At 48.3% G+C, this 20,656-nt stretch overlaps 1 protein-coding gene across 1 annotated transcript in view; it reads right to left on the minus strand.

The window, feature by feature from the left end:
- The window catches only part of PODXL (podocalyxin like), a 47,060-nt gene extending 33,631 nt beyond the window's left edge, over positions 1-13,429 (minus strand). The window contains exon 1 of the mRNA XM_037388387.1: positions 13,340-13,429. Within this exon, the coding sequence (XP_037244284.1) occupies positions 13,340-13,376 (37 nt within the window). The 5' untranslated portion in view covers positions 13,377-13,429. The remainder of the gene's footprint in view (positions 1-13,339) is intronic.
- Positions 13,430-20,656: the final 7,227 nt, after the last annotated feature.

Raw genomic sequence — 20,656 nt, forward strand, 5'->3', positions numbered from 1 at the left:
AGAGCCCACTGACCATGGAAGCAAGAAAGAGCTGAGACATCAAATGATGACTTTCAGCAATGCTTATTGATAATTCTTGGTAATTGATTGTTGTATTATTGCATTAAATAATTAATAACTAGCAAGCCTATCTACTCCAGACACTGCTCTCTGGTGCAAGCACGCTCCTGGCCTCTGCTAGCTGGCATTGCTCTGCTTGTCCATCACCAGTTCCTCCCAGCACTCAGACCTCTCTGTGTGGGCCACAGTGTCATGGATGAGAGGCTGAAACGCTCGAATGACACAAAACAACAGCACCAGACCCTTTGCCCAGCAAGCTTCTGCACAGCACAGTGGCCAAATAAATAGGACACGCACACTGTAAGCCAGGCACTGCATTTTGAGACTATGGATGCAGCAGATGGGCAAGTCCTGTGCTGCTGCAGGATTTGAAGCAGCTCTCTGAAATGGGAGCAGAACAGTGTTGGAGAAAAGTATGAAGTAAATCCCCATCTTGCAAACGGCCCAGATGCATGGAGGGCTGAACACACCTACGACAGAGGTGAGTGACAGCACCAGGACGTTCAGCACCACACTGCTGCACACACACCCCGAATCCCACCCCTGGGAAGCTGGCTCTAATCCTGATCCACTCAGATCCAAAAGCTGATATTTATTACTACGAAACAAATGCATTATTCCTAATTTATATTACCAAGGAGACAGCTACTCCCTTCCCCACTCTTGGTAGTTTCATCGCAACAGCCACGGATTGAACAGGCTGGGATAATTTACAACTCTTTGGGAATTCCTGTGAGGTCCAGGTGGCATCAAGTTGCTATAACAAGCTATTCCCTGTCTTTTGTGGGGAGAAATATGGGAAATGGGCCCACAGGCACCTCACACACGTCTCTCAGCAAAGGACTGTCTTGTTGCTTAAAACAGGAGCTGAGAGATCTGAGGATCTTTCTGTACCTCTACGAAATAAATTTCTGCAGCAGGAATACTTTTACCTACTTCAGAGATCGGCTGTAAGCATCTGCTCTTGTCAGATTTGGGCACAGGTGAAATATTAGTCCTTGCTCTTTTCTGCCCCTTGATGGGGCATGTGCCTCTGCTCAAACCAAGCCAAAATCCTTGCAGAAACAGCTTGTGGGCTGCACTTTTCCTACCCTTCCCTTCCCCAAGCCCCCTGCTGCGATAACCGTCAGCCTTCAGGATGGGAGTAAATCAATAAAGCACAATCCTAAAAGCACTCTCCAAAAACCAGCTTCAAAGCCAATTCACCTACAGAGGTTTCCTAGCACTGGTCCCACTCACCCACCAGCCCCCTTCTTCCAGCACCTTGGGGTACCAATTTTCCCGGCCAAGACAGAGATAAACCCCTGCCCCAGAAAGGCTTCTGAACTGGATTATAAGGAAACCCTCCCTAAAAGGCCAGCTGGGCTGTGTTCAGAGGCTCAGGGCAGCCCTTGGTGCCTGCTCCCAGGGAAAGCAGCTGTACATCCCTGCATTACTGCTGCTGACCCTCCACACCACCACCACCCCCCCCTGCCCGCCCCACCCCCCCCCCCCCCCCCCCCAGGCAAGCCCCTTCCTAATCAGATTGGAGTGGTCCTGCCAGACACGCAAAACACTCTCACGGAAGACAAAGCGTAGAGCTGCAACCCTCTTCAGCCAGCTCAAACACAAATACAGCCCCGAAATAGCCGGCATTCCTTTGGCATGGCTGTCCCCCAAGTATTTCTCATCAAACCCTCAAGGCACACACAGCTTCTTCTTTTGATGGTTTCCTGAAAGTTTTTTTTCAGGGGGCTTTTTGCAGTCTTTTATTGGGACTGTTCATGTGATTTTGCTGTGTGAGAGCATAGCTGAGATATGGAGAGTCCTATCAACCACCTTGCCAGAGCTTGGCTTTGGGTCTTTTCCAAAGTGCACCAGCTGTCCACCATTCCCCCAGACTTTCTCACCAGTAGCATCATGCTGGGGCTCTGTATCCATCCTGATGCCTGTCCAGTTGTTCATGCCATGTCCTGCAATGATGGGAGCTTCTGCACTGATCAGGGAGTGTGTGCAGAAGGTCCTGCTGGAGCAGGAGCTACTAGTGGGTCCAAGTCACTCTGCTTCCATCAGAGATGCTGATGAGATGCCATAATCTCCATTTCTAATGTGATCAGGGGAAGGAGAGCCCTGCTCCCTCAGGAGCTGGCTGTGCCACTGAAAACCCTTTAAAACTCCCCAAATTTTACCCTGCACGGCTGTCAGTTACCCACGGCCAGACTTCATAATAGGAGCAGAAAAAAAATGGACTTTTTTTTTTTTTTTTTTTAGGCAGAAAACCATCTATTTATCAACCCATCAGTTTGGATTTCTGCATTTCCCTGCCTAACTTTTTGTAAAGGGCATTCATAAAGGACCATACCAAGTACACACTGACCATAAGGTCCCTTCATTTCTCTTGCTGCCAACCCAACCTTACATGCCCACTTTCCACCACCACCCTCCCACCAGTCCTCCCTGCTTGTTGTGCTTTTTTGCTTGTTGTCCTTTACCAAAAGAACAGCTTTTTCTTCCCAGTTTGGCAGCCCTAAATCAACCCCCAGCAGCTGAAGCCATGATTTGGAGGAATATTGACAGTGGTGGGCGATAGGCTTTGTGCTTTGTTGTGCAGTCCACATAACATTAAATATTGTGGTTATAATGGCCATCCTTGCCCTCATTAGGAATTGCTTAACACCACCCCAACTGCTATCAACACATCCCTGGTTGGAAAACTCCACAGAAAATAGGATTTTGTGTAATATGGTAAATTATCGACCAGACTTGGAGAACCACTCACCGTGGCAGAGCTTCTCTGGAAGCCCATGGCCATCATGGGATATTGCTCCTCCCAACAGACTGAGAGGGACTTGGCCTAATGAAACGCAGACTGAGGTCTGCAGGGTCTGGTCCAGGGTCTGAATGATGTTAGTGCACCCTCCACCTTGAGCTGGGCCTAGTTGCAGAATATTGGACAATTTTTATCAGCCTTAACTGATGTCCCATAGCAGAAGCAGATGCGTCCACACCATGGACGTGCTACCCCAATAGCTGTAACAGCTAATGTGCAGAGCAGGATGGCAGCAGCAGCAATTGCAGTTGTCTTGGTGGCACTGATTGCTTTTGGTAGCTTGCTGCCTAATGAAGATGTCCTTTGAAAAGGGCAAGAATGCGTCAGTTGTCAACATTTTTCTTCCCCTTCTTCCCCCTCCCTGCCCAGGTGACTGTTGCGTTAAACAGCAATGTTTTATTCGTCAGGCTTGTTGGAGAAAATGCTCTCATGTTGGATCAGCAAGGAGATGCATCTAAAGAGCCTAGATGAGGGGATCTGGGCTTCAGCAGGCTTTGCAGAATTGTCTATTAATAGTGTTTCACTTTGGAAAGAAGATGGGAAATTGAGTTTATCACTCCCATCCTCCCTAGACTCCCATGACAGGCATGCAGTGTGGATGGATGGAGGTCCACCAGGATTTGCTAGGCTACGTTGCTCTCCTGGACACAAGGAGGATTGCTCCAAGCTGGCCTTGTCCTATTGGGAAGGGTGTGTACACTGCCATGGGCCACAACCCATCAAGGACAAATCTCATCCTAATTTGTGAAAGGCCACGACAAGGCACCAAAGAGAAGATTAAATACATTACAGCAGGACTAAACCCAACCAGGACACCCATGGCACTTGGGGAACTTGGATTTTCCAACACTAAATGGGACTGGATTTGAATGTGAGGCAAAACCTGAGCAACCAGTTAAAGCCTCATTAATTCTTGCTTTTCTTTCCTTTAATTGTTGTCTGCCCACACTATGGGCAGATACCCAGGGTATCCAGACACCAGGTGTGGGGTTCTTTTGCCTTCAGTTAGATGGTCAAAAGTTACACATGCAAACCTCGGCTAGCCATTTAAATTCCCTCTGCAGATCAAGGAGAGAGACATACAGCTGCTCCATCAACAGTTAATTCTAAGCTGCGAAAACAACTGGAAACTGGCAGCTGAAAAATAAAATTGCTTCCTCTCCCATTTTGAACACTAAAAGTGAGTTTTAAGAGAATGACTCCTGTTTATTCAAAACCCTCAAGGGACATGAAACGATTCATTTCAGTCACTAACTCCATCAAAGATTGACGCCTGAGATTTGCTCAATGAATTGCTTAGCATTAAACTCAAAAGTGTGTTAAAAAGTATATGCGCTAGGTATCGAGGCCCTTGGTTATTTGATGTATCTTAAAGGAATTTTAAATGCTCTTTTGCATCTGTCAGTTTAACAGAAATTTCCTCTACAAGTAAAGAGTGATTGCCACCAGTAAGTCCAAAATTAGTATTATTCATCATCACCTAAGAAGATTAAAAGAGGCATAAATTAGAGATCAAAATAGAGTAGTGGCAGGCTATGTAACTGCTTAAACAAATATGTTCATAGCATGTCCACCTGGTTAGAAAACACAGCTGAAAGGCAAGAGTGGGCTGGAAATCTCTCAGTTTTAAATTGAGCAACCGAGGAGAATCAGCTCTGCTTAAGGGATATAGCTATGAATTGTAAATGAAAAACATTAAAATCAAATCATTCAAATTAAGACTTTCCTCTTCTGTATTTTAAATCGTGATTAAAATTCATAATTTAAGCCACATCCATTTAAATCAAAGCACCCTGCCATAAAATGAGGTTTTGAACCCTTTGTGAGGCTTTAATGAGAAAAAATTATGTTCTCTTGTTGAATGCAGTTAATGGGGATTTATTGATAACATTCGTGGGGAGGAACTGTCTTCAAAACCTATGAAATTGCATAGGCTGGGAATCTTGAGGGCTGTTTTTAGCTGTCTGGGAAAATTTTAAGAAAACAAAATAACTTTCTATACTAGGGTGTTACAATAAGCTCAAACTTACTCTTCTGCAATATTGTACATGACTGTTCAGGACAGGAAAATTTATCACTTGTGCCAAAGAGGTCAGCATCTCTCATTGCTTTTTTGGCATGGGAATTACCCCGAGGCTTGGGTGAGCATGGAGGTGACGGTGGGCTGAGATTAACTCTTGCACGCTTGAAAAATGGGGTCAAGGGTGTGATTTTCACTTGCTGGCTTTGCAGCTGGTGTGATGTTGTGTCCCATTTTGCTGATATTTTGCCCCAGTTGTCTCTCAGCTGGATCTGGCTTTGCTGGGAGCCCCACAGCAATTGCTGGTTCATCCCATTTGTGGCACACGCACCGCTGCTGCCCAGTTTTTTGCTGCCATGTGTGATTCTGGTGTGCTTATGGCACTGCTTTGACTAGGTATAAACTCATGTGCCCTTTGAAAGAGGCAGTGGAGAGCAGAAACACTTCATAGCATTGTGTCAAACCGGATCAGGGGACTGATCCATCCGAAAACTAAACCAATATTAGAAGGAAAAAATAAAATAAAAAAGGAAAATAAACCAAGAGAGGGTCGTTTCATGCTTTTACTGCATGTTGGTGCTTTCTCCACTTCGCCAAGAGAAACCCATGGGAACAAATTTTTATTTATTTGTTATTTTTATTTGTTAAGGCTCTGAAAACAAATCGGGTCACCAGCAGCTAGAGAGTGGGAAGACAGCTGAAAAAAGTGCATGAATGAGAATTCTGGTTTTGGAGTTGTGCAATCAAAACCTCGTTTGAGGGTGTTCCTTACGAGCTGGCTTAGTACCTGGCAACAAACTTGCTTCCCTTTCCTGGGCTTTCAACATCACTTCTGTTGTTTAATAAATGAGAAATGTCCAACAAGGACAACTGTAATTGCTGATTTAATATGTATATAGATATAAGTGTGCATGTGTGTGTATATAATATATCTATACATGTGTCCAGGACCTTGGTTACTTGATGTTACTCCAGCATAACCACTGCTAACCGGATCTGTGCTGGGGAGCACAGTGCATTGCTTTAACTGCTCTGCTTTTTCTCATAGTTAAGGCATACAGTATCTTGATAAGCAGCATCTAGTAGTCAGCCTGAGAGCTATCCATTTTCCTCAGGCTGCAGCAGTATCATTTAAACTTTTCCATTTTTTTTTCCCCATTTGTGTACGTGGTGGAATGTCTTATCTTACCCTCCTGCCTTTAGACCCTGGGGAGGAGGAAAAAAAAGAAGTGGTCTTTGCTATTAGGTTTCAAAGAAGGAACTTCTCAAACACAGTTTCTCCAAACCCTTCTGCAGTCTTTTAAGTCCCCTTCGTCAAAGTGCGAAATCTGGCATTTTCTCTTTGCCTGTACCTAGCAGAAGCCACTTAGAATAAATGTCTGACAAGGTTGTCTCCTCATTGCTCTAAAATAGATTTACTGTATCTTTAAGTACTACAGCTTAATAACTCTAAGCCAATTTTTACCTTCTCCAGTTAAATTTACTAAAGTAAATAAAGGCTGAGATAGAAAATTTCAGCCTTTGTCATTAATAACTAAGGCCTTATTCTCCCACTGCAAAATGACCTTCCTCCTCCCTTTCACCGGTGTCATGAGCCATGTGGCATAAGACCAAAGCTCCCTGCACACAGAGCTTGTAAGACAGAGAAAAAGCTGCCGGATTAATCCAATTTTTATTAAGGATGCTAAGAATATGAGCCAGACCTCAAAGCAACATCTAAAATGGGACTAACTCAGAAATAAAAAAATCACCTTTTCTATTTCAGAGAAGGTCTTAACACAGATCCCATATGCCTATTTGTAAGGCATCCATCCTGCACCTGGCTTCAAACATAGACTTGGTTTTTAAACCCAAAGTCTGTGTTCTTCTTATCTGCCTTTCCATTTTGCAGCCTTTAGGGTGTACTCCTGACCCACCACCAAGAAGCTCTTCCAAACCCGGAAACCCACTTTTTTTTTTTACCCCGATGTTTTTAAGTAAATACAGATACTGTCATGCAACATAAGGGTTTCCATGGGCAGATCCTGTATATTTTTGGTGTAACACCATACCCTGTTGGGGAGCATGTATGGAGACAAGCATCTCTAGAGACCAAATTATTCCTAGACACAGCTGAATTGCCTTCAGAAGATGCCCATCTCCCTCGCTCCTCTAACAGCAGCTGGATTCAAGGATAACTCAGCATCAACCTTAAACACCTTGGTTAAGTATCTGAACCTACATGCATTACCTTGGGTCCTTCAGTGGGAGGAAGCAGCACCCTGCCCTCAACCGCAGAAGAGCTGGCAACACCAGGACTCTGAATTTTTCCCTTCCTCCACAAGGCAGCTCATCCCAGCTTGCCCAAACTGGGGCCCTTTCCCTTTCTGCTTCCCCCCAGCCCCAGCACTACGCGAAAATGTGGGACCCTGGACATGACACACAAGTTGAGCCAACCTGAAAGCCAAAATTCAACCTGGCATGTTGCCTTCCTGCAGCTGGTTTGTTGCACATGCACATCTAAAAGCAGGTACTTCACCAGTGCTGAACTCCTGTGGCCCAAAATAAAGGCTCATTCCCCTTCGCTATCCCTCCTGCTCTGTGCTGGGCATTGAGGCATTACACGGAGTTAATTTCAATAAGTTGTTTGCATTCTGACTCCTTGCAACACTTTGTCACCAAACTGTCACCAGTGTCTGCCGAACGCTCCTGGCCTGCGGCCAAGAAGCCGTGAGACGTACTTTATTTACGGGACAGAAAAGGTACCTGCAACATGCAGAGCAGCGTGCACTGCAAAGATACAAAGATTTGCAAAGCAGCCACATTTAGTGATGAGAAAAACTTCACTGAGAAGACCTGGGATCCAACAGGCAAATGATCAAGAGAGGATATTGGGGTTTGGAGCACTTCATCTCTTGAAAGCGAGAAGTGGGTTTTTTTTCTCTTTAGGGTTGATGGGACATCCTGGCATGTGCTGGTTCCCAATGGCTTTTGGCACTGAAGGCTGAATTCGAGACACACTGTGGCTCAGGTCAAGTGAATATGTGCATACAATCCCCAAGAAGGTCACCCTGGATAACCCACCGCAGAGCTTTGCACTCACAGAAGGCAGTAAAGTTACTATTGACATTTTCCAAGACTCCCCCAGGCACTCGCTATTTCTAGCACTATTTGCAATTCAAAGCCAGCAGCTAACTTGAACCAGGCTAAATCATCCTTGAAGGAACCTTTCCTTCTCCCTTGGCTGGGGAAGGAGGTGAGGACATTGATACCCATCACCTGGAACTTTAGCTAGAAGGAAAACACCACTGCATTAGCATGGCCCCAGGTGGTCACGATGGTCAAAGGGGTAGAAACAAGCAGTGCCAAGTCAGCAGCTCCTCCTGGATCACAGCACTGGGCCCAGCTCCAAATTTACTAGGTGTCACGATAAAAGCCCTCTAAATGCGGCTTGTGACTTCTCTCCTTGCGGCACCGTGAGATTGCTTCTGGCCAGGGAAAGCTGTTGTTGCATGGCAGCCCCCTGCCCACCAGGCCTTCATTGATGCTAGCTGTACTGCAGAAGCCCTGGAAACCCCAGCTGAGAGCAACTCCCCATCCCTAAACGCCAACTGCACGGTCTCTCCACCAAACAGCATGTAGTCTAAGCAGACACACGCAAAATAAGGAAACCGTGGCACAACCAGTCCTTTAACCAGCATTTAAGCTCTTCAGTTCGTAGCATATTGTGAATCATACACGATTTTTGTACAATACCAAGGAAGATCATCTTTCTCTGCCTCCCTTCTCAGGCAGGGCTGTTTAGCTCAAAAGTAACACTGTTTTGGATATAGGCTAGTCCAAATGCTGAGGCACCTCGGAACTGGAGCTGCGATGCAGGCAGAGCACATCCCTCCTGCCTCCACCCGGTTTTAAATGGATCTACATATTCCTCAAGGGCCTCCAAAGCAAAACCGCAAGGCTTCAGCCCAGCACTACAACAGACAAATACGCAATGACAGCCCTTAAAATCTGATGAAGCTCAGACGAACTGTCCCCCCGTCCCTCCCAAATAACAAAGAAGCAACAGGAGAAAGCACCTCACCCCGGGCTGTGGGACACCATCACACCAGGCAGTTCGGGGAAAAAGACACGGATTTTTTTTTTTTGTTAAGCCCCAATGGCGCACAGAAAGGATTTTGGAGGAGATGGGTGGTGCATCCCCAAACCCCACCATGCAGTAGGACCTGCAAGACCCCTATGCAGAATCAGACTCAAGTGTGGCTGTCTCACAAGCTGCAAGAGAAAGACTTGGTGGATTTGCTTGGCAATCCCAAGACCAAAGGCATTGCTCTCTGCAACATGGACTGTTCAGCGAGGCCCTGGGGGCTGCAATGAACTGAGCACAGGTAGTTGGAGAATAACAAATGCCAGATGACTGTGTGCATGGTTTAGAATTTAAAAAAAAAAAAAAAAAAAAAAAAAAAAAGCAAGGTTTGGTCAGGAGCTCTCTGTGAAGGAAAGGGCAGGCATTGCAAGAATTCAGAAACAACATCCTTAGGTGGAGTTTGGCCAGTTATGGAAGAAGCTGTGCACGTAAACAGACTTTTGACAAGGAAGTTGGCAGAAGCCCGTGAAAACGTTTCAGAGGGTTTGCAAGATTTCACATGCCTGCACACAGGGAATGGACCAAACCGGGCCACCCGGATTCCTGCAGAGTTGAAACCCTCTTGTGATGTTCGGCTCTCAGCAGAGCCGAGGTTGGCTGTCTGTCACGCACGCTGTCAGGCTGGGAGCAAGGCTGCAGGTGAGGCCGATACTCAGGCTCACAGCCTGCACGTTTCTGCCGATGTGTTGCTCTGCAGCTGGGGGGGCAGGAATTTCTGCACACCCACAGGTGGGTTGTTTGCTATGTGCTTGGTCCCGCTACTGCTTGGATCACCTTGACATGTAGCTACTGCAGGCACCTGGGCTTAGGGCTTGAGCCCCTGTAGCACAGAGCAGCTCAGCTGGATGTTATGGCAGGATCTCACCTCCCCAGAGCATCACCCTGTAAGGATGAAGCCCCACTCACCCCATCCTCCCTGGCCCCACAGGGCACTGAGAGGCTCTGGGTGCCGTAGTGGGTCCTTGGGGACAAGGCAAAGTGGCCACCCAGTCCGGCATCATGGAGAAGGGGACAAAATTCAGGGCAGGTGTGAGCAGGTGGGATGGATGTGGTCCTACACCTAAACCCCTCTCTGCTCTTGTATATTGATTTAACACCCAGAATAACACGGGGGTATCACACAGCCTGAGGGAACCTCCCTGGCTATAATTAACCTCCACCAGTCCCCATAGCCTGAGCCCCGAAACACCCCAGAGCTCGTGTCAGCAAGCTTAGGAATTTTAGAGGGTGCAGATGGGGCCAGAAAATGTATGATTTATAAGGCAAACAATAACTAAAGTGCAACCCCAGTCTCCTTGCAAATGCTGAGAGCAGATATTTCCAGCCAGTCTCCCATCACCGCCAACATAAATGATCACCAGCCTCATCGTCATAAGCCTTTAAAGCAACTCTCTGGAATTAAATCAGCGTATTGCATGGTTCCAGCTCCTTTCATCCAAGGATCTTCAAGTGCTTTACAAACAATTCTTTAATTAAGCCTCCTAAACAGACCCCGGGGTATCATTACTGTATTTGCTTTGCCACCGGGGAATCAAAGGCATTGCACTGCTAAAACGTCAGGCAAAAAGGTTGCAAAAAATCTTATCGAAGTTCCTCTAATAGCAAAGATACAAGACGACATGCTCCGCTTTGATGTTGGTTTTAAAACTCTCTAGTATACAATTTTTTTCTCCTCCTGTAGACATGGCCCCCCATCACCTGCTCCTGCCTATGTCAAAGTTAGTATTCAATGGGCAAAATGGATTTTAAAAAAAGCACATCTTTGACAGCCTGTCTTGGACAAACACGACCTCTCAGTACCAGGGAGCCAGCATGGCTTTAGGAATTAAAAAGGGTGTTTTGGCAACAAGGATTTAAAACCCATCAATCTGTGTTTTGCTTTGGGCTGGGCAAAGGGTTGATCTCTGATAAAACCCCTTCCTGCCTTTTTTGCCCCCAGGACAGGTTTGAGCTGTGGCTCTTCTTAATCCTCTGAGAATAAAAAAAGTATCGGTTTTCTCTTCCTGATGCAATTTTGCTATCATACCCCCCGTGGGACTGAAGATATAATATGGGGAAAGGATAAATAAAATGTCCTGTGAACACACTGTAGTGGGTAACGCTGAGCCCCTCACAGGCTGGTTGAATTTGAAGATATTTGCCCGACGTCATGTTCGCTGCATCTCTTGTACACACTGGCTGTGCCTTGTCTGAGGCTGATTTTATTCTGATTTACAGCAGGGAAACAAGGGGGAATTGCTGCAGAATCAGAGTGTTGGAACGATATAAACCTGGAAGCCAGTATTTCTAGTGAAATAGCCATATCCGAAATAGTTTCTTTTAAAAACTTCAGCAACGTTGGGCTGATTCTGCTCTGCCCCATGCACAATGTTGTCACCTTCTTCCTTGTGACACCCAAAAACATGCTCCAAAATCCCAACTCCCTGCTCACCCACCCATTTCACATTCAATTTAATGAGAGCAAATGATGTGGGCTCCATTCCAATTACCATTTTCTAAGACACCAAAAATCTTACAGTTTCACCCACAAACCCACCTTCTTCCCATTTGGGGCTGGGGTGGGGTAGGTGAATTTTAGGTTTTGAGTAACTCAAGACGATTGCAGCAGATACCAGCCTTCGAGTTAAGCACTGCTGGACTCCAAGACCAAACACCCAGCAAAGAGGGATGCCTATTTTGACCCCTGAGGAAGAAAATCCTGGTGCCAATACCCAGGGAGCAACATAAAAGCACCTCTAAGGAGCTTATTTTAAAAAACTTAAGAGCGGCAACGAATGGTAGAAAACAGCATTTTGGAGGATTTAATCAAATAATTTCCGAGAAAAATGTAATAGGATCACTTAAGAGTGCTTTAGAAACAGGTGCCCCACCAACCTCCTGCTAAATCCTGTTTTGTACCAACCCCAGCATATTTATCACTGCTTTGAAAAACACAACAAAACCCTCTGAGAAGGCAAAGTCAGCTCAACTCAGCTAAATTCTGGCCAGCACAAGAAAAATTGCATTAACAGCTCCTACTTTATGCCAATATTAATGAGGCTGAGGCTCCTTGAGTTTTAACAGGAAATCTCTTTTAAAGCCCATGTTGGCATCGGGGAGAGCTGCGGGCTTCACACCTGCTCACCCACCAAGCTCCAGTGCCGTGAGTTCTGAGAGGAGCAGGAAAAATACCAGGCAGGCGGAGATTCCAGCCAGACCACAGGGAATTCACCCCATAGTTAAATCTCCAGGGCCCTGCCTCCACTTGTGCTTTTACCTCCAGCGCGTCCCCCAGCTTTTGTTACCTTGAATAAAAGCACATTCAGCTCAGCACAGGCTCTGCTGGGAGACGTGACCCAGAGCAAGATTCCACCTTCCGCTATTTCATTTTATTTCACTTTATTTGGGTTTATTTTATTTCCACCCTCCTTCATCCTCCCCAAATACAGGAGAGAAATAAGCTGCTCCTCCCTACCTTTTTTCACTTTTGAAATAATCAGTGCATTTCCTTTCCTCGAGACTTTTTGGTGTGGTTTATGGCCATCTCTCCAATAAAACACCCCCCAAAGAAGGAGACCCCCAGCTGCATCATCCCCAGCCGTGCCCGCAGCCCTCAGCCCCAGCACAACTGCAGGACCTAAGATGCTGTTCCCACTCCCCAACCTCCCAGGCATGACACATCCCGGACGGGGCCATGGCTGCCCCACCGTGAAGGGTCCCCTGAACTTTATCCTTTTTCCAACTCCACCGTCAACTTCCATCAGGGAATTGCTGCCTTCCCCACCCCCCCCCACCCCCACCCCCTTTCCCATGCCACCTCCACAACCAGGGCTGGAGGCTCACGTTGAGGACACGCAGCAGCAGCTGGACCATCGCAAGAGCGGCTCTGCCAAACCCGCCTGAAGGTCCCCCCCGTGCTTGATGGGACCCCAAAAAGGGGTGTGAGGCTCAGTGCTTTGCTCACGGGCCTCCCAGGAGCCCGAAGCCCTGGCCGGGGGCTCTGTGGAGCCGGGTGCGGGAGCGCAGCGGCGGCTGGCTCCGCTCATACCGTTGCATAAAGGCACAAGCGCTGCGGCTCCGGCGCCCCGAGCCGCGCTGCCCGCGGACGGTTCGATGTGCTCGGTTCAACCCCAGCGTTAACAAGCCCGGGCTGGGAACGCGGGGGGCACCCGCCACTCCCCGGGTTATCTTCTGCCTTTCTGCCCAATTCGGTCCAAACTAGCAAAGGGAAAACTGGGAGCGGGGCGGGGGGAGGTGAAAAGCCGAGGGATGCTTAAGGGGGAAAACAAGGCAGGATCGGGGAAAAAGCTGGGGGAAGGGGGGGGGGGGGGGGGGCGGCACTTACCGAGCAGCAGCAGCGGCAGCAGCAGCGGTGCCCGCATGGTGCCTCGGCGCGGCCGTCCCCGCCGCGGCTCCCGGCGCTCTCCCCGGCGGGGCGGGCGGCCGCTGCCCTCCCCCGGCCCCGGCGCCGGCCCCGGCCCCCCTCCCGCCGCCGGGGGAGGCGCACGGCGGCCCCGGCCCGCCCCGCCCCCGGCTGGCAGCGGGCAGACCCGCGGGGGGGGGGGGCACCTGCGGGGGGGGCGTTTTCAGTTGCGGGGGGGGGGGGCGGGATTTGGGGGTTTCAATGGGTTTTGGGGAGATTTAGGGGTTCTCAGTTGGGGGGAGGGATTTGGGGGTTTCAATGGGTTCTGGGGAGATTTGGGGGTTCTCAGTTGGGGGGAGGGATTTGGGGGTTTCAATGGGGTGGGGGGATCTGGTGTTCTCGATTGGTGGGGGTTTGGGGGTTTCATGGGCTGGGGAGGGATTTGGGGTTCTCGATTGGGGAGGATTTGAGGGTTTCAATGGGTGGGGGGCATTTGGGGTTCTCAATTGGGGGGATTTGGGGGTTTCAATGGGTGGGGGGCATTTGGGGTTCTCAGTTGGGAGGATTTGGGGGTTTCAATTGGGGGAGATTTTGGGGGTTTCAATGGGTGGGGGGCATTTGGGGTTCTCAGTTGGGGGATTTGGGGGTTTCAGTGGGCAGGGGGATTTGGGCTTCTCAGTTGTGGGGAAGGATTTGGGGGTTTCAATGGGGTGGGGGGATCTGGGGTTCTCGATTGGGGGCTTGGGAGTTTCAGTGGGCTGGGGGGAATTTGGGGTTCTTGATTGTCAGGCGGGATTTGGGGGTTTCAGTGGGCTGGGGGGATTTGGGGTTCTCAACTGTATGGGAGGATTTGGGGGTTTCAATGGGTTTTGGGGAGATTTGGGGTTCTCAGCTGAGGGGGGAGGGTTGGGATTTTCGCAGGGTTTGGGGGGGATTTAGGGTTCTCAACTGCATGGGGGGATTTGGGGTTTTTCACCCAGTTTGGGCATCTGGGGGGCATCTGGGGGGCTTTGGGTTCTCAGCTGCGGGGGGGGGGGGGTTGGGGGTTTCAATGCATTGGCGGAGATTTGGGATTCTCAACTGTGTGTGTAGATTTGGGTGTTTCAGTGAGTTGGGGGGCATCTGGGGTTCCTAGCTGTGTGTGTGGATTTGGGGGTTTTCACTGGATTTAGGGAGTGGGGGCATTTGGGGTTCTCAGATGTATGGGGAGATTCGGGGTTTCCACAGGGTTTGGGGGGGATTTGAGGTTCTCAACTTGGGGGGGGAAGATTTGAAGTTTTCACAGGGTTTGGGGGGGGGGGATTTGGGACTTTCATCAGGCTGGGAACTTGAGGGAGGGGTTGGGGCTCCTGCCTGGATGGGTGGAATCTGAGGTCTTTATCAGGGTGGGGAGGGATGGGGGGGTGGGGGGGTGTTTGGCATTCCTACCTACCTGGGGGGATTTGGGGGTTTCGTTGAAATTGGGATGTCAAGGAGGATTTGGGGTTTTTGTTGGGGTGGGGATTTGGGGTTCTCACCTGCATGGGGGGATTTGGGGTTTTCATCAGGATGGGCGCTTGGGCGGGATGTGGGGCTTTTGTTGGGATGGGGATTTGAGGGGCGGTCTGGGACTTCCACCTGCACAGAGGAATTCTCATTGGAATGGGGGGAGTGGGAATGATTTGGGGTTCCCCCCAGCACGGGGAGTATTTGGGGGTTTCATTGGAGTTGGGGGTGGATTTTGAGTTTTCATTGCGATGAAGGCTTGGAGGTGGTTGCTGTTCCCACCTGCATGTGGGGGAACTTGGGGTGTTTATCAGGGCAGCTGCTTGGCAGGGGGGAGGGGAGAGTGCTGGGGTGTTTATAAGGGTGGGGCCTTTGGAGTCTTCATCTGGATGGGGATTTCTAGGTTGATTTTGGATTCCCACCCACATGAGTAAGGATTTGGGATTTTTCACCTGGATGGGGACTTGGGGATCACTTTGGGATTCCCACCTGCGTGGGGGAAATGTGGAATATTTATCAGGGTGGGCATTTGGGTGTGGATTTGGGATTTTCATCTGGACTGGAGGTTGGGATTCAATTCTGGATTCCCATCTGTCTGGCGTTTATTTGGGGATTTTCATCTACATAGGGTTTGATTTGGGATTCTCACCATGGCTGGGAGTTGATTTCAGGTTCTTATCTTGTGTGTGTGTGTGTGTGTGTGTGTGTATTAATTTCGGATTTCTCTCTGCAGGTACACCCCCTTCACTGTTTATGCTCTGATGATACAAAATTCCCCTGATCCCTCCTCTTCCCCCCGCTGGTGACATGGGATGTCCCTGGAGCTGGAGCTGGTGCAGACCCAGGGGATGCAGCGTGCGAGGGCTTGCTGGGGGGGCATTGCCCTGGTGGGCAGCAGCACCCCACCACTGCGGCAGCTACAGGCTCTCCCAGATCTGGGCACGGCGCTCGCATCCAAGCTCTGGTCCCACACGTTACCCCAGCACCTCCTCGGAAACTAAGCTGCACTTTATCTAAATAAATTAATATACATTTGCATCAGATGCTTTCTAAGGAAGGTTTGCACTAGTCTGAGAATGGCTCAAAGGAAGCAGCATGCCCCAAAGGACAAAATTATTATCAAATCTTTTCATTTTTTGTGGCGGGAGGGAAGGGCGCTGAAAGTTTTTTGTCTCATGTTGAGGCAAAGAGCGTTCACTGCAGCTAGGAGGAGACTAAAAATAAGCCTCGAGCTTTGTGCTGAATCCTCCTCCTTGCACTGGCAGATCCAGCTAAACCATGAACCTCCCAGCTTGGACACAGAGGTGGTAAAAATAACTTTCACTCCAAAAATGACTTTTCAACTATGGTTTTCTTGATGCCTTCAACTAAAGGTGGACTTTCTTCTTGTTGTGAGATCACCTTGAGAAGACTTGAGGAGAGGTTTGGGTTAGCTCACTCAGCTCTCCCTACCTGCTTTGCATTTTGTCCCCAGAAAAATCGTCTTGTCCTGATTTTAGCTTCTGGGTCAGTGCAGTGAGACTCCCTGTGTCCCTCAGCCCAGCCTCACCTCCTTGTGCTACGACTCCGTGTTACACAATCCCTAAAAGCCATGAAACTCAAGTTGCAATAAATGAATGAATGTCTTGATGCGCATTATTAATCTTGCCAGTATCAGAGGCAGTTCCTTCTCTCCCTGCAGAATATTTTTCATAACAGATCGCATTTCCCCCCTCCACACACACGCACTCCCGATCAGCATATTTCGGTGTTAACTGCCAAGTCAAGACAGCCTAGGGAAAAACCTGAGCTGCATCAGTATAGCAGTGGCCCTGGGATGGAGACGAGGGAAGTGATGCTGAGCTCCTCAAGCTGTTTACTGCACCACTGCAAAAATATCCTGTGGCACATTGCTCTGAGGTAACAGTGCCTGGGAGACTGGGGGTCCCCCAAGATGTGTTGGGTCTCCACGTTGGGTGAGGGCTGTGGCAAGAACAGATGAGGGTAGAGTTCCCTAAAATAGACCTAAGGAAAACAGAATGGCCTGAAATCCACTTAAAAATCAGGCTGGCTACAACAGCCGTTAGTTTTACGCTGCGATGATTATATTGAGAGGAAGAAGGAGGAGAAATTCATCTGGCTGGTCTCATCAGCAGATCTGGGCTGTGATGGTCCTTCAGCTCTGTGCAGGGAGGAGGGAACCTCACCCCCCGAGTATTTGATGCCTAAGTCTTTTTAGATTGCTGATGTGGGCTGTAGGTTTTCTCTTTAAATTATCAGAACAGGCACCCTGCCATGTATGCAGGGAGTTTTGTCAGTTCTCAGCGTGCTTGTTGGACCTCCTTTTACCTTAAGAGACAAGGAGGAGAGCGCAGCCGCCACAGGAAAGGGTAGACGCTGTGCGGAAACCTTCCTTTGAGGGTTTTGTGGTTATTGTCGGATACTCAGGTTATGAAGGCTTTGCCATCTGTGCTGGGTATTGCTTCTCACTCCACGGGGCTATCTCCAGAGGGTCTGCAGCCTCCTTTCTGACCACTCCCCACTGCGTGGTCATGCAGCTCCTTCCATGCTGCAAGCCTTGGCTGCTGGCAATTGCCATGGTGGCTAAAGTAACTTCACAGTTTACGCTTCTTAGGAAAACCAATTCATCCAGAAACATGGTGCTAAACCTCCTTTTCCAAGGGGTTAGAAGAAAGGACTTGCATTATTTCTGCTGCTTTGCAGGGTACAGGTACCTCTCCCCTTGTGTCGGCTCAGAATCTGCCTCTTGTCTCTGTTGCAAAGGTGATAATTACTAAGAGGGTGTCAAATCAAGACTATGAATCATGAGCAGCTGAAGGAAAGAAGAAAGGGACCTTTAGCATGACTGCTTCAAAAGCAGAGGGCTGTTAAAGCATATCCATCTCTGATGCCTAACCATCAGCTGGGGGAAAAGGTCAGAAAAAGCCCTAACTTGGAAAACCAGGAGCTTGTAGGGCTGTCAAAAAGGCATTGGCATTTCATAGAAAGAGGTAAGCAGTCTTTCACACCCAAAGACATGCCTCATTGCTAACCAGGGGCTTTATCACGAGTGTCCCAGCTCTGGAGGTTTTCCTAAATACCAGGATCATGGGGTCAGGAAATTATGTAAAGGCTTTTGCTTTCGAGTCCAAACATGACAAGACATGCCTTAGAGGTGCAAAGAAACCCTTTAGAGAATGGTCTGCACATCTTCTGAGAAAGAGGAACAAAAAGATAAGGATTTACACTAATAATAATAATAATGATAATTTATTAATAATAAAATGTTAAATAATATAAATGCTGCTGCTGCTGCTGCTGCTGCTGCTGCTGCTGCTGCTGCTTATTATTATTATTATTATTATTTAGAAAACCATGGGCTTACGTCAGGTGCCTTTTTGAATCTTGATATTGATGTGATAATACACAGAGACAGATTCACATATACCTGGTTCCATGTGTCCCAGCTAAATTTTTACCTAAGATCGTGAAAGAGCAGGACAGGGAGCCGGTGATTTTAAGGTATGTAAGTCAGCTGGCATTAAACTGTCTCAGGAGGAGGACTTCACATGACACAAGATTTATTTGTTGGGGAAATCCTAAGATGCTTCCATCGTTCCCCAAAGGCTACAGAACCACCATTTCTCCTGCAATTTGAAAGTGAACTGGACAAAGGAGAAGAAAGCATAAAGTAGGAGACGGTCTTGTGCCTCAGAGCACTGGGATAAATCCCCAAAGAAATCTTTTTCTTCTCTGTACCATGTAATTCCTTCTCAGCCATGTTTAGATTCATCATAACATTTCACTGACATCTCCAGGCATCCTTGTAATGTTTACCTCTTTTCAGAGAAGATGACCGAGGAAAGCCTATGCAGCATGAAAATCCTCAGGCTGAGATCCACCTTAGGATCATTTAACTTGCCAGTAATCCGATTTTATTGAATGTCATCACCTATCTTCCTTGTGCGACAGGGCACAAAGTAGTAATGTTTGGAATTCAAATTTGGAGTTGAGATAGGAAAACGAACAGCAGTGCACGGGGCTGATACCTCTGGCGTGAGTAACTGTGAACAGCAGCGCGTGGGCCCCTGGAGTGAAGTTCACCAGCAGCTATTTCAGGAAGGAAAGCAAAAAAAAAAACCCCAAACTATCCTCCCTTCAGCAGGAGACAAAAATACCTATGGTCTGATGTCTGCCTGACAGGTAGCCTTAAGGGAATGGGACCATTGATAGAGTGAAGCTAGATCTGAAGTGGGGAAAAGGCTGTTCATGAGAAAAAAATGGAAAAAGTTTGTGGTATGCACAGGATAGGGAACAGAGGCAATTTCTTTGTATTTCAGAAGATGGGGAATCAGAAGCGTCGTGTGGGGATCGGTTCCTTAGCCCAGACCTGACCCAGCAGGAGGAATCAAGATGCACCTTGCCTTGGGAGCAGGAATTGTCTCGAGAAAGATTTTCATGAGCCTCATTCAAGCAGTTGCCTTTCTTCTGTACTCTGCAGGCAGCACGGCAGCCCTGGTTAGACTATTGATGGGATGGCTTTGGGATGGATTAGACTTATGTGCCTGGAGGCATCTCAGGTACTGGAGATGCCTTCATGGCTAGTGGAGATATTTTCATGGCAAGAAGCATGTACCCAGAGAGATGCGGAGCTGCAGCATAGGGTATTAATGGCTGTGGTATGGCAGGTGCATTGGGAAGGGCAACATGGAGAGGCAAAACTCTCCCCATTGGGGCCAAGGAACATTCATAGATATATCTGGAATTTTCATGTTGCATCTGCCTTGCATTGTGCTTCATACAGAGCTCACCAAATGGTTGGTATTAAAGGGGAAGCAGGAGGGATGCAGGAAAGAAAAACAAACAGCCCTTTAGGAGGGGCGGGCAAGCAGCTAGACACATTTTCCTCTGCTAGAAATAGGCACTGGTGGAAAACTGTCGCTCTGCATGTTTTCAGCCAAATAGAATAGACTAGACTTTCAGTTAAAAGGGACCTACAGTGATCATCCGGCCCAAGTGCCTGACCACTTCAGGGCTGGCCAAAGGTTAAAGCATGTTGTTAAGGGCATTGCCCAAATGCCTCTTAAACACAGGCTTGGGGCATCGTCACCTCTCTAGGAAGCCCGTTCCAGTGTTTGACCACCCTCTCCATAAATAAATACTTCCTCATGTCCAGTCTAAACCACCCCTGGCACAGCTTTGCACCATTCACAGGTGTCCTATCGCTGCACACCAGGGAGAAGAGCTCAGCACCTCTCCCTCCACTTCCCCTCCTTGGGAAGCTGTAGACAGAAATATAGACATCTCTTTTTTCAAGCCCAGAATTAGTGGAGAATTGCACCACTCCTGCCCCAAAGTCCCTTCTGTTCATCCTCCCCACAGACTCCTGCAGAGGTCTGAGGGCTGGAACGGACCAGTAGGAGACCTCTAAACCAGCTTTGGGGTGGATTGCCCTCTTTGCTGGACAATGCATTATTTTGCTGGACAATGGAGCATTATTTCCTTCTTGATGGAGCAAGTGAACTTGGGGTCCTGGATTCAATAAGAATTTCCCAAGGTGATCCTTTAGGCTTTGATGATGGGTGCAGTATGTCCCTCCAACCCAAATATCTTCTGTGCCTCCCACGTGAGTGCGCACTGCTCTGCAAACACCAACTCCACATCTCTTCCCATAGGCTTTGCCACTTTCTCTTCCCTCTTTGACAAGGATTTGCCACGAAACAGCCTGGGAGTTACCAGGGCAACCTGCAAAGGTCCGGCAGCCCGGATCATTGTTCAGGGCTGCAGCCGCCCCGAGGAATTCACTATTTGTTTTAGAGATAAAAGCTGCAACTT

This window comes from Falco rusticolus, chromosome 5 (genome assembly GCF_015220075.1).
Source record: "Falco rusticolus isolate bFalRus1 chromosome 5, bFalRus1.pri, whole genome shotgun sequence".
NCBI lineage: Eukaryota > Metazoa > Chordata > Aves > Falconiformes > Falconidae > Falco > Falco rusticolus.